This window comes from Nematolebias whitei, chromosome 3 (genome assembly GCF_014905685.2).
Source record: "Nematolebias whitei isolate Nwh7 chromosome 3, NemWhi1, whole genome shotgun sequence".
NCBI classification, from domain to species: domain Eukaryota; kingdom Metazoa; phylum Chordata; class Actinopteri; order Cyprinodontiformes; family Rivulidae; genus Nematolebias; species Nematolebias whitei.
This window is the reverse complement of record NC_056500.1, coordinates 4,708,967-4,721,993: the sequence shown is the minus strand read 5'-3', so window position 1 is coordinate 4,721,993 and position 13,027 is coordinate 4,708,967. Positions and strand designations below refer to the sequence as shown.

General features: G+C 42.7%; 1 protein-coding gene and 1 non-coding gene across 2 annotated transcripts; one reads left to right on the top strand and one right to left on the bottom strand.

Moving 5' to 3' along the window:
• Positions 1-1,581: 1,581 nt before the first annotated feature.
• On the top strand, positions 1,582-11,658 carry LOC119430402 (alanine aminotransferase 2-like). The gene is made up of 11 exons (XM_037697806.1): positions 1,582-1,680; positions 6,994-7,083; positions 7,172-7,280; positions 8,987-9,120; positions 9,222-9,465; positions 9,533-9,612; positions 9,695-9,831; positions 10,779-10,953; positions 11,057-11,212; positions 11,294-11,394; positions 11,472-11,658. The coding sequence occupies exons 1-11, from the start codon at positions 1,582-1,584 to the stop codon at positions 11,656-11,658; spliced, it is 1,512 nt and encodes a 503-aa protein (XP_037553734.1).
• LOC119408225 lies at positions 4,085-4,203 on the bottom strand. The gene has a single exon (XR_005186722.1). It is a non-coding gene; the product is annotated as a 5S ribosomal RNA (ribosomal RNA).
• Positions 11,659-13,027: the final 1,369 nt, after the last annotated feature.

Genomic DNA, 13,027 nt, shown 5'->3' with positions numbered 1-13,027 from the left:
CTTTGTCGGGGGAAAGTGGTTTGGTGTTTTAAGCTTGCAGAGTCCTTGAGAATCAGTCAATCTTCTTTCGGCTGTTCCCTCTTCAGTGAGTGAGTCATCCTTCATCTCCATCTACCTCCATGTCCTCTCTATCTGCATCCATAGATCTCCTCTTTGTCTTTTTCTTGGCAGCTGCATTTCTAACATCCTTCTACCAATATACCAACTGTCCCTCCTCTGGACATGTCCAAACCACTGTCCCTCCTCTGGACATGTCCAAACCATCTCAGTGTGTCCTCTCTAACTTTATCTCCCAGTTTGTTCAACCTGTGCTGTACCTCTGATGATCTCATTCCTAATCTTATCCATCCTTGTCACTTCTAAGGAGAACCTCAACATCTTCATTTCAGTCACTTCCAGTTCTGTCTCCTGTCTTTATGTCCATGTCTCTGTCTCCAGACCATACAACATAGCTGGTCTCACCACTGTCTTGTAAACTTTTACTTTGACCTTTGCTGACACCCTTTTGTCACAAATCACTTCTGAAACTTTTCTCCATCCTGCCTGGACTCTCTTCTTCACCTCTTTACCACACTCCATAGTTTACTGCATGGACAGTGGACCCCCAGTCCTTGAAGTCCTGCACCTTAGTGACCTCTGCTCCTTGTAGCCTCACTGTTCCACCTCCTCCCTCTCATTCACACACATGGACTCTGTCTTACTAAGGCTGACTTTCATTCCTCTTCTTTCAAGTGCATACCTCCACCTCTCCAAGTTCTCTTCCACCTGTTGTTCCCTGTTCTCACCACAGATCACAATGTCATCTGCAAACATCATAGTCCACGGTGATTCCTGCTTGACCTGATCTGTTAGTCGGTCCATCACCAGAGCAAACAAGAAGGGGCTCAGAGCAGATCCTTGATGCACTCCCACCTCCACCTTGAAGCTATATGTCACTCCTACAGCACATCTCACCACTGTCCTGCTGTCCTCAGACATGTTCTGTACCAGTCTAACATTCTTCTCCACCACTCCTCATGCAACACTCTAGCTCCTCCCTCGGCACCCTGTCAGATGCATTTTCTAAAGACACAATGCAGTTCTTTCTGACCTTCTCTGTACTTCATCAGCATCCTTGGGACCAGCACAAGCGATACACTGGCTTGTGCTTCCATAGTGTCTGGTTTTAAATATTTGTGATAAAGTAAGCTATTTCAAAAAGTACAACCAATAAAAGTCGTAGCTCGTCATTAACGATCAAGCTGAACGTGGAAGCGAACAAAGTTTGTTGTGTTAAATTCAGACTGCCATGCAGAAAAATGTGATTCGAATCAGTCATGATTTCAAGTAACTTAATTTCAAACTTTAACTTTGAGGCTTTAGTCCTCGACTTTTTTGGATGAAGTGAAGATCTGATGCAACTTTTCATTAATTGTCATTTTATAATTACTAATTGATTGAACCTGGTTAAACTAAACCTGACATCATGAGTTATAACTAACTTTGAGCCTTACTTTATTACGTAACAACCCTCTAACGCCTGCCTCCTGAGAGGACCGCTGGGTGTATTTCTGAACCCGATCAGCCGTCAGACTGAAAGAGATGAGCTCCCTGAGAGACGTGAACCCGAGGGTCCGGGGGATCAGAACCCCGGTGGACCTGCAGGGTCTGGCTGCACGAATCACAGAGCAGCTCTCACAGGTGAGAGGAATAAATTATTATTATATGTTTAAACTCATGTAAAAATGTCACAAACCTGTTTTAATGTATTTTGTTTTCAGCTTCTGTGTTTTAAACTAACTTTACGTTAAACTTTAAGTTTAATAACTCACAGCGTTGTAAATGTTTATGTAAGTTTTTTAAAAGTAACAAGGTTGAATCAGGTCCTCTGGGTGGATTCTTCTTTCATGAAACATTTTGTAACTGATCACAGTCCTCCTGGCACTTTTCATTCAACATTTATTCATACAGGTTAATCCCACTGAGCCTCGGGTACTCATTTGCAAGAGAGACCTGATTTTAACAAAGAGTGATGACAACAGTGGACAGTCATAAAGGATGCGTACAAATTGAGAATAACAAGTGAAAATAAAATGGTATTTAAAAGAAAATGTAACAAAAAACAGCTAGGTAAGAAGATGTAGAAAACTAAAAACAGGAACATGCGTTGGTTCTTACCAGGATCTTAACAGATGTTTAAAGCCACTTAGAGAGGTCAAGGTCGAGAGCTTCAGATTTTTTTGTAAGATATTCCAGGAAACAGGAGCGGAGCAGGAGAAGGTCCTTTTGCCTAGTTCAGTCCTCACTCAGGGAACACTGCAGGTAATAATGTCCTCAGAGCGCACTCTGTAGCTGCACTCATGCAACGACATGTAGGAGGAGATGTATGAAGGCAGCAGACCAAGAAGTGATTTAAAGATGAAAATGTACCAGTGGGAGAGTCTGTGTTAAGTTAATGATGACCAGTTAACCAGTGAATGTGGGTGTAGTGGTTACAGCCAGTTATGAATCTTAGCGCATCGTGATAAACAGCGATAGGCACTTACATACACAATATTACTCTGTTCTGCATCTCTCTGAAAAGAAAGCCATCCATCCATCCATCATCTTCCACGTATTCTGAAGTTGGGTCTCGGGGGCAGCAGCTTGAGCAGAGAGGCCCAGACATCTTTTTCCACAGCCACCACTTCCAGCTCTTCTGGGAGGACTCCAAGGCCGAGAGACGTTGTTTCTCCAGCATGTCCTGGGTCTTTCCCGGGCTCTCCTCCCAGTTGGACATGCCCGAAGCACCTCCCTAGGGAGGCGTCCACGGGGCATCCTTACCAGATGCCTGAACCACCTCAACTGGCTCCTCTCAATGTGGAGGAGCAGTGGTATTCCAAGTCTCTCCTGGATTACTGAACTTCTCACCCTATCGAGTCCTGCTACCCTGCAGAGGAAACTCATTTCAACCACCTGTATCCATGATCTCATTCTCACGGTCACTACCCAGAGTTCATGATCATAGGTGAGGGTAGGAACGTAGACCGACAGGTAAACAGAGAGCTTTGCCTTACAGCTCAGCTCCTTCTTCACCACAACAGACCGATACAGAGTCCGCAATACTGCAGATGCTGCACCAATCCATCTGCCAACCTCACTCTCCATTCTTCCCTCACTCATGAACAAAACTCCAAAATAGAGAGAAAAGAGAGCCTCAGCGTCTTTTTCAGGGACACCACCGAGTCATTGGTTCAGGTATGTTGATGACACCTGGGTTAAAATCAAATCTCAGGAAGTCCAACATTTCACTGATGTAGGAGAAATTTTCTTGTTCTCTGATGTTAATTACCCAAAATAACCACACTCAACAGAAGGAGAAGATTCTTAATTGGTATTTTATACTTGCAAGGACCTCATTCAGGACACGTTACATAACATATATACGCATGAAAACCAGTCACAGAAAAAAGCTACTAGCTTTGTTATCTGCTTCCTCTTATACTCCTCTCAGCTCAGCCGAGTTCACAGAGGTCAGGAGGGGTCCTTGAAGCCAGCCGCAGTCTCCTTACACAACACTCTTCATTTACACAAACATATGGTTCATGGGCCCACTATATAATAGTGTCTTAGGAAATGGTTCTCGCTTGTTTTGGGCTTCTTGTTCTCAGGACAGAGGGGAAGAATGTTTTCAGACAAAGTAATAAAAACATCCATAATCTTTGACCAAAAATTCCCTGACAACTGATCACATCAACTGTGTGGATAAATACATCAAGTTCACATGAGAATATGTAAAAGATGGCAGGTTGGCTTTCTTGGACTTTGAGGTCTCAGTCTCTGATGGAGGACATTTGGAAACTGATATATAAATATAAGTATAAGTGCTATATGTTATCATCATTGTATGTTCCCATACAAAGACAAAACTGTTTCTTTGCATTTAACCCATCACACCTGGGGTACACACAGGTGGAGCAGTGGGCAGCTATGTAAGTGCCTGGGGAGCAAATGGGGATTGGGTGTCTTGCTCAGAGACACCACAACATGTGGGAATGGCTGGGAGTCAAACTGTGACTTTCTGGTCTCAGGTCGGCTGCCCTATCTCTACCCCATCTCGGCCCCAAGTTTACGGCACCTGGTATTCCCAGGCGGTCTCCCATCCAAGTAATAACCAGGCCCGACCCTTCTTAGCTTCCGAGATCAGATGAGATCGGGCGTTTTCAGGGTGGTATGGCCATAAACAGGGGTTGCTGTGATGTGTACCACAACTGTTTTGATCAATTGGGCCCTCAACTCAATTTACAACATTTCTTCAAAGAGAAGACAGGCATTATGCGAGCCGATTTGCCCTTTTGGCACGCAGCAGGATATCTCATCAACTGGAAGACTTGATGATGTGTCTATCTCTGCTGCCATCTGTGGATTTTAAGGACGCATATTTAATTGACTTTTCGATAACTGGTTCCTGCTATTTTTGGATTCAGCTGGTTGCTGGTTTTTAACAACAATCAAGGAAGTTGTCGGCAGCAAATTTGGACTCGATTATGCTCCTTGCCTTTATGATGGCTTGGTTCGTACCTCGAGTACCCAGACTCAAATGCTTTGGACAGAATGGATCAGATCTTGGGGATTTTACTCAGTCACGTTCCATCGGTGAGGCCATGTATTTTGGACATTTCAGAACCAAGTCGACCAACACAGACTGAAGGTAGATGTCATTAAATTCTGCCTGTCCCCAAAACAACTGTGTGTTCATCTGAATTTGGCTCCCTTGGCTGGCCTTGAAGGCCAGCTTATCTGAATTCGCCTGAAGAACATGTGATCTGACGCTCACCACCCCCTCCCTGAGGAATTTCCAACTGATAACCAGATGGAACCAGCTGAATAAACTTTGTGTCATCATTTCAGGACTCTTGGATTCTCATAAACGTTATTCTTGGCCATTCCTCGGCATCCCTCGAGAATGTTTATGGATCTCACCGGAGGACATTGATTATTACATCCTATCAGAACACTTACAGTGACCTCGAGAGCATCTATGAACATTGCTGACCGCTCTCGTCTCCCCCGTCTGCAGATTGTCTACGTAAATATGTGCTTGTTTGTGTGAAGTGTTTTTTAATATTAGATAGAATATTATAATATTATAATAATAGATTAGAATATTATTATTATTATTATTATTAAAAAGTCTGATAGTATTTTTTTATGCCTCCAACTCCTACATGTGTCCAGTTAACCACTGTTTTTGTTTGTCCAAACAGGTCTCACTTGTAAATGAGTCTTCAAGGCTCATTGTGATTTATCTGTTTAAATAAAGGTTGAATGAAAAAAAAAAACAACACACACACAGACCAGTACTATGCGGTTTGACTCCCATCACCCCTTGGAACACAAGTTAGGAGTCATCAGGACTCTGTACCACAGAGCAGACAGCGTCCCCACTAGCTCGGGAGCCAGGCAGAAGGAGAAATCCCACACAAGACAGGCTCTAGAGCAATGTGGATATCCTAACTGGGCCTTCCTGAAAGCAGAGAAGAAACCCAAACATGACTCCAGTCAGCCATCAGGTGAAAAGGAGGAACCCAGACCCAGACCAGTGGTCATTCCAGATGTTGAGGGAGTATCAGAGAAACTGAGACGTTTATTTTCTAAACATAACGTCCCAGTGGCTTTTAAACCCCAAAATACATTACGGCAAAGACATGACGACATGTGGGAATGGCTGGGAGTCGAACCGCAACTTTCTGATCCCAAGATGGCTGCCCTACCTCTACCCCATCTTGGCCCCCAACCATGACAGCCCCTCAACATCCAGAGCCTTTAGCATTTCAGGGCGAATCTCATCCACCCATGGCACCCTGCCACCGAGGAGATTGTTGACTACCTCTGTGACTTCTGCCAAGATAATGGACTCGCCTTTCCCTGAGTCCTCAGTCCCTGCCTCTACAAAGGTGGATGTGGTGGGTGGATTTAGGAGATGCTCAAAGTGCTCCTTCCAATGCTCAACAGTACCCCTCATCAGTTCCCCACCCAAACCAAGCACTGCCTGGGATAAGATCTGTTTTCCTTTACTGAGTCACTGAACCATTTGCCAGAACTTCCTCAAGGCTGACTGGAAGTTCTTCTCCATGGCCTCCCTGAATTCCTCCCATGCCTGAGTTTTTTGCTTCCTCAACCACCAAAGCTGCAGCTCTTCTGGCCACCTTGTACCTGTCAGCTGCTTCAGGAGTCCTCCAGAACAACAAAATCCTGAAGGCCTCCTTCTTCAGTTTGGCAGCCTCCTTCACCGCTGGTGTCTGTCAGCGGGTCCCTTGATTGCTTGTCCTGAGCCTGGCCCATTGAAATTCCATGTCCCCGACCTTACCCGGGACATGTGAAAAACTCTCCAGGAGGTGAGAGTTAAAGGTTGCATGGACTGAGGGCTCCACCAGACATTCCCAATTCACGTCTTCCACCCCCCAGGCCTGGCTCCATTAGGTGCCCTGGTTTCCATTTTCCGGGCAAGGTTTCTTGATGTAACTGTTGTTTTTTTTTTATTTTTTTTATCAAGGTTTGAATTTTTTAACAAAATGGCAGCTAAAAATTAAAAGTAGCATAAAACTGCCTTAAAAGGCTACCTTAAAGCTCAAAGTATTAGTAAGGTAACTAGAAGCTAAACGTAGCAAAGGGCTAGCTAAGCTAAAAGCTTAGAGTAAGGGAATAATAGTTAAAAGCTAAAATTAGCAGAAGGTAGCAAAGAACCTTTCTACCTGTAACCCAGACACCGAGCAACTACCTGAATCTGTCCCACTTCCTGTTTGTCTCTCAGGTGTTAGCGGTGTGTTTCTTGTTTCTACTTTTGACTCCAACACCGAGCACCTGACTGAATCTGTCCCACTTCCAGAAGCAGAAGAATAAACTTTTTATGGCTTCAACTCTGCTAAATATGAGATCACAGTTTGATAGCATCACAACCGAAGCTGCCTTTAGGAGGTGCACTTTCAGCACTGGACGTAGTCCCGATCAGCATTGAGCTCTTTTCTCTTGCAGGGAGAGAAGAAATCCTTCAAGGATGTGATCGACGTCAGTTCAGGTGACTCCCACTCAGCAGGAATGAAACCTGTCACGTTCCTTCGACAGGTTAGCTTTTATTATTTTGGATTACGTGAATCTTAGACACTACAACCTCTTTTCTCCTGTAATGAGTGGGTGTGCTCTTGTTTCTCAGGTCCTGGCAGTTTGTTTGTACCCTCAGCTGCTGAGAGACGAAAGGTTTCCTTCAGATGTCAGGCTGAGAGCTCAGAGGCTCCTGGAGGCGTGTGATGGGGAGAGCGTGGGTCAGGACCTTTGTCTACAAAGACTGAACTGGGGGGACGGATGCTAAAATTAGCAAAGATTTTGCAAAAGTAAAAATTTGCCAAACTAAAGATACATGGCAAATTTAGCAAATCTTTAGCTAAACAGTAAAAATAGCAAAACTAGCTAAAAGCTCAAATTTAGCTAGTTGAAAGCTAAAAATTTGCAGAGCAGCAGCTAAAAACAGTTGGGCAAAGCCAATATATCAATTTAACAAAACTGAAGCTAAAAGTTAAAATGACCAAACTGTTGCTAAAAGGGAAAAATATCACAACAGTAGCAAAAAGCTAAGTTTACCAGCAGCAACAAAAAATAAATAGCAAAAATAAAAACAAAAGTTGCCAAACCATAGCTAAAAACTAACTAGCAAATACATAAATAAAAAAGTTTAATTAGAATTGTTCCCAACAGTACAACTTTGCAAAACATTGGCTAAATATTAAACTTTAGTTAAAAACTGCATTTAACAAATCCATATGTAAAATATCAAACTAGCAAAAGAGTAGCTAAAAGCTAAAATTAAGAAAATTAATTAACTAATTAATTAATAGTATTTTAGCAAGTTTAGCAACTTAGCAAAAAAACATACTGGTAGATAAGAAATTCAATTAACAAAACTGTTGCTTATAATAAATAATTAAAACAGCAGCTAAATGCTAAATTTTGCTAAATTGTATCAGTCACTCCTGAATCCAACATTTTTCAGTCAGGTCATCTGGACAGTTTCTTTTTGTTTTGTGCTGAAATGTTTCGCCTTCAATCCAGAAGGCTTCATCAGTCAAGGAAACACACAACACAAAACTGATTCTTCCACCAACAGCTTACTCCGAAGTGGAACAAACCAGTTATGTTGGTGCTAAGATGGTGCCTTTGACATGCCCCCTCCTCCATTGCCGGCCCTCTTCCTTGTTGACAGTCGTGTCAAACTGGTTGAGAACAACAAAGTCCATACTCAATAATCCAGGTATACAATCCAACATTTTTCAGTCAGGTCATCTGGACAGCTTCTTTTTTTTGTGCTGAAACGTTTTGCCTTCAATCCAGAAGGCTTCATCAGTCAAGGAAACACACAACAAAACAGATTCTTCCCCCAACAATGGAGGAGGGGGAGTAACAAGAGACCAACTTAGCACCAACATAACTGGTTTGTTCCACTTTGGAGTAAGCTGTTGGAAAGAATCAGTTTTGTTGTGTGTTTCCTTGACTGATGAAGCCTTCTGGATCGAAGGCGAAACGTTTCAGCACAAAAAAAAAAGAAGCTGTCCAGATGACCCGACTGAAAAATGTTGGATTGTATACCTGCATTACTGAGCATGGACTTTGTTGTTAGTCACTCCTGAAGGTTCACAAAAAGTTCAAACCTTTTCAACATCTTCATCAAATGACTGTGTCTCCTCAGAAACACTCTGACATTTGTTGAGTTTAAAGGTTGCAGCCGTTCAGTCCACCGAGCGGAGCAACCGAGTTGTTGTTTGTCTGAACAGCTGTTACACACCAACTGATAAACTTTTGGAGTCAACACAACCCCAGGCCTTTCGTTTGTGTCTGCTGCGACTTTTTGCAGCATCGGTCCATGATTTTCGCAACTTGCTGTCCAGTAGCTGAAGTTGTTTTGTGTACTTTCACACAGTTCCAGTGGTCTGAGCTGTCTCAGCTGCTGTCTGATGTTTTGATCACATCTGTTCAGGTTCCTACGCCGACTCCTCTGGACTGCTTCACATCAGGCAACGAATCTCTGAGTTCATCACAAAGCGAGACGCTGGAGTTCCCGCGTCCAGCAGAAACATCTTTGTCTCCAGTGGTGCTCAGAGAGCTCAGATGGTACGAGGCACATGTCCTGGTCCCTGTTAGCTCACGTCAGACTGTGTGTACATATATTTAAGTCCAAGCTGGAGGATGACGTTTGTACTTTATTGGGCAAGGTGGTTGTGAAGCTGCTGTCCACAGAGGAGGGTCAGACTCCGGCGGGTGTTCTAACCCCCCTGCCGTGTCCACACACCCTGCCTGCCCTGCTTGATGAGGCCGGGGTGATGTCAGTGTCTTACCTGCTGGAGGAGGAGCGACAATGGGCCGTGGACCTGAAGGAGCTTCGCCGAGCTCTGACGGCCTGCAGGGGGCGCTGCCTGCCCAGGGCCATTTACATCTGCAACCCAGGAAACCCAACAGGTGTGCAACACACAGCAAGCAAACTCAACCCACACTGTTGTCCTCACTTCTCACTTTGTGTTTTTAGGCCACGTGCAGGACAGGAAGTTGATTCGGGAAGTGATCAAGTTTGCAGCAGCTGAGAAGCTCCTGCTGCTGGTCGATGAGGTGAACATGAGCCGTCTCTTCAGGTTGGGACTCAAGGCAGAGCTTTTTCCAGAGCTGTCAGGTCTTCTCTTGTGGTTCTCAGGTGTACCAGGACAGTGTGTACGCACAGAACCAAGAGTTTATTTCCTACAAGAAGGTCCTGTTTGAGATGGGCCCAGTTTTCAGAGAAAACGTGGAGCTGGTCTCGTTTCACTCGTTATCCTGCGCCTGTGTGGCAGAGTGAGTCCTTCCTGTCTCAGCCGTCACACAAAGGTTTTATTTTTTCTGTCATTTTATTCTGCACCATCACTATTTTGAGTTTAGTTTAGCTGTTCACATATCATAACTTTTGTACATTTTTAAAAGATTTCACTTCATTTTTCAAGTATTTTACTCATGAAATGCACGACGATCAAGTTATTCTAAATACTTTGTTCTCTTGCTCTGCTTTTATTTTTGCTGACAATTTTTAGTTTTTAGCCACTATTCTGCTACCTTTACACTTCAGCTAGCCTTTCCTGCTTTTAGTTAATATTTTACTACTTTTACTTTTTGAGCAGCTTTTTAATAATTTTAGCTTTAAGTCAGTCTGTTGCTATTAGCTTCTATCCAGACTTTTTGCTATGTTTAGCTACTCATTCTACTTCTAGTCAACATTTTTTATCCTTTTAGCTACCCCTTTGCTTCTTTTAGCTACTATTTAGCATCTTTAAGCTTTTAGTTTGTGTGTAGCACATTTAATTTTTAGCTAGTGTTCACCTTTTTACAGCATGACGACTCAGTTTCAGCTTCACAAAAAGATTAAATCATCTGCACAACCTTTTCTGTGATTTATCTACCTGATGGTTGAGCTTACAAACCTTGTTTTGTTTTTTCCCCGTTTCAGTTTGTTCAGACAATTAATTAGTTTCAGCCTTCACACATTCTAGTTCTTATCACTGGCAGTTATTTTAAGCGTAGCTTTAACGAAAACAGAAAATGTTTCAGTTCATGCTGCAGTTTTTTTGGTTCCAAGTTTCTATTTTTACATCCTAATAAAGTTTTTTCATTAAGGCAATAGTTAATGTCTTAACCCTAACACACACAATTGTATAAACTGATTTATGAGCCAAATTAAATATTATAAACTATTATTTAGGATAAATATTTGTTTTAAATGTGCTGATGACGCTCTGATATGTGTGAAGGTGTGGCCTGAGAGCAGGATTCATGGAGGTCATCAACATGGACCCAGAAGTGACGCACTTCGTGGACACCCTGCTCTGCACAGACATCAGTACTCCGGTTACCGGACAGCTCGCTCTGGACCTCATGCTCCACCCGCCCCGGCCTGGAGACCCTTCATACGACACTCACGCTCAGGTTCGTACCGACCACAAGCCCTCACGAGCTGTCGATGTTGCCTGATTCTTACGCCTACATCCTGGTGTCTTACGCCTACATCCTGGTGTCTTCATCGCCAAAGGAGACCGGGTTTGTTCATGCCACTTTGATCCAAAATGCTGAGCGGGCTCTGAAGGTTCTGAACGATCTACCAGGCATGAGGTGTCAGCCGGCGATGGGGGGGATCTACCTTTATCCTTGCTTGCTTCTGCCAGAGGAGATGAGACAGGAAGCTGAGGTGGGAGCTCTGGAAAAGAAACACGAGGACACTGAGGACACTCAGGACACTCAGGACATGTTTACGGCTTTCCGTTTTCAGACGATGGGGCTGGAGGCAGATGTTTGGTACCGTCTAAAGTTACAGGAGGAGGAGGGACTGGTTGTAGGTGCAGGTGGAGCAGCTGGCAGCCATCATCTCAGGTAGGACACAGAAAGTCTCTCAGCAGTGATCCTCTGGTTCGTTGGGTTTTCAGGAAATAAAGTTTTCTGTCCTCCAGGTTAAGCATCCTGGTTCCTGCCGACACGCTGGAGGAGGTTCTGTCTCGACTCTCTTCCTTCCACCTTCGGCTCATGAACCTCAAAACTGAGGAGAGACACAAGAAGAGACACGTCTTCACTCCGCATGTCCCCATTGAAGACGGAATGAGCCCAAAGCTAAACAATCATCTCTCAGAAAACATCTGACGAACAGAAATAGAACATTTACAGAATAAACTGTTTGAATTGAAGGAAAACTGATTATCTGAGCTGTTAAAGTTAAAACAAGCAGAGCAGAAGCTGAAATCAACAAAACCGTCGCTGAAAGTTTCACTAAGCAACGAGCGTGTAAACGTAAACATTAGCCAAACTAAAGCTGAAATTAAATTTAGCAAATCTTTAAAAAAAAGTCAATATAGCAAAACTAGCTAAATGCTAAAAATAGACTAAATTGTAGCTAAATGTAAAAATTAGCAAAACAGCAGCTAAAAGCTAAACAGCACAACTGTTACTAAAACCTCATTTTAGCAAACTCATTTCTAAAATTAAAAGTAGCTGTAGCTAAAAGCTAAAATTACCACACTATAGTTAAAAATATTTATCAAAGCCATAGGGAAGAAAAACAGCAGATATATGCTAAACTGAGCAAAACTTAAGCTGAAAGGTCAATTTATTAAAACTAGCTAAAAGCAAAAAGTGAACAAACTGTTAAAAGTGAAAAATTGCAAAACAGTAGCCAAAAGTTTAACTTACCGAACCATAGCTAAAAGCTAAATTGAGCAAAACCACAGCAGAAAAAACAACTTAGCAACTATTACTAAAACAAATATATGCAATAAAGCAGCCAAAAGCTCAACTTCATAAAACTAGCTAAAAACTGAAATTAACAAAACCATAGCTGAAATGTCAAACTAGCAACTGTGTAGCTAAAAGCTCAAATGATTAAACTGTTGCTAAAAGTAAATATCAGCAAAACAGTAGCTAAAAAGATAAACTAAATCGTAGCTAAACCTTAAAAGCTGTAAAATGGTTGCTAAAATATTACTGGCAAATATATACAATACAATAAAATTTCATTTATAAAGCACTTTAAAAACAACACCGTGGGCCAAAGTGGTGTACACTAACACAAGCAAGCGTAAACAAATCAACTGAAACCGTAAAAGTAATGAACTGTTAAAATCATAAAACAGCAAACAGTAAAAACAAATAAATTAAAAACAGTAAACCAACATTTTAGGCTGAGTTAAAAGCCAAAGAGAACAAATGTGTTTTCAGAGAAGATTTAAAAACAGGAAGTGATGTCAAAAGGCACACGTTCCACAGTTTAGGTCACCTCAGCCTCCTGTTGGACTTTGGAACGACCAGCAGCAGCTGATCTGCTGACCTGAGGGAACGTACGGCTGGAGCAGGTTGGACAGATACTGTGGGACCATGAAGACATTTAAAAACAAATAAAAGAACCTTAATCAGTGATCAAGTCCAGTAAAAAACTAACCTGTGTGTCAAGTTTAAAATCATTGTCCAGCCTCACGCCCAGGTTAGTTGCTGTCTCAGTCAGATGATGTGCTAAAGG

Bases quoted from the DNA above. Each gene is read 5' to 3' on its own strand.
- LOC119430402 (XM_037697806.1), top strand. From the start codon at position 1,582: ATGAGCTCCCTGAGAGACGTGAACCCGAGGGTCCGGGGGATCAGAACC. The intron at 9,613-9,694 runs GTGAACATGAGC...TGTGGTTCTCAG, and splicing joins TCCTGCTGCTGGTCGATGAG to GTGTACCAGGACAGTGTGTA. The intron at 9,832-10,778 runs GTGAGTCCTTCC...ATATGTGTGAAG, and splicing joins TCCTGCGCCTGTGTGGCAGA to GTGTGGCCTGAGAGCAGGAT.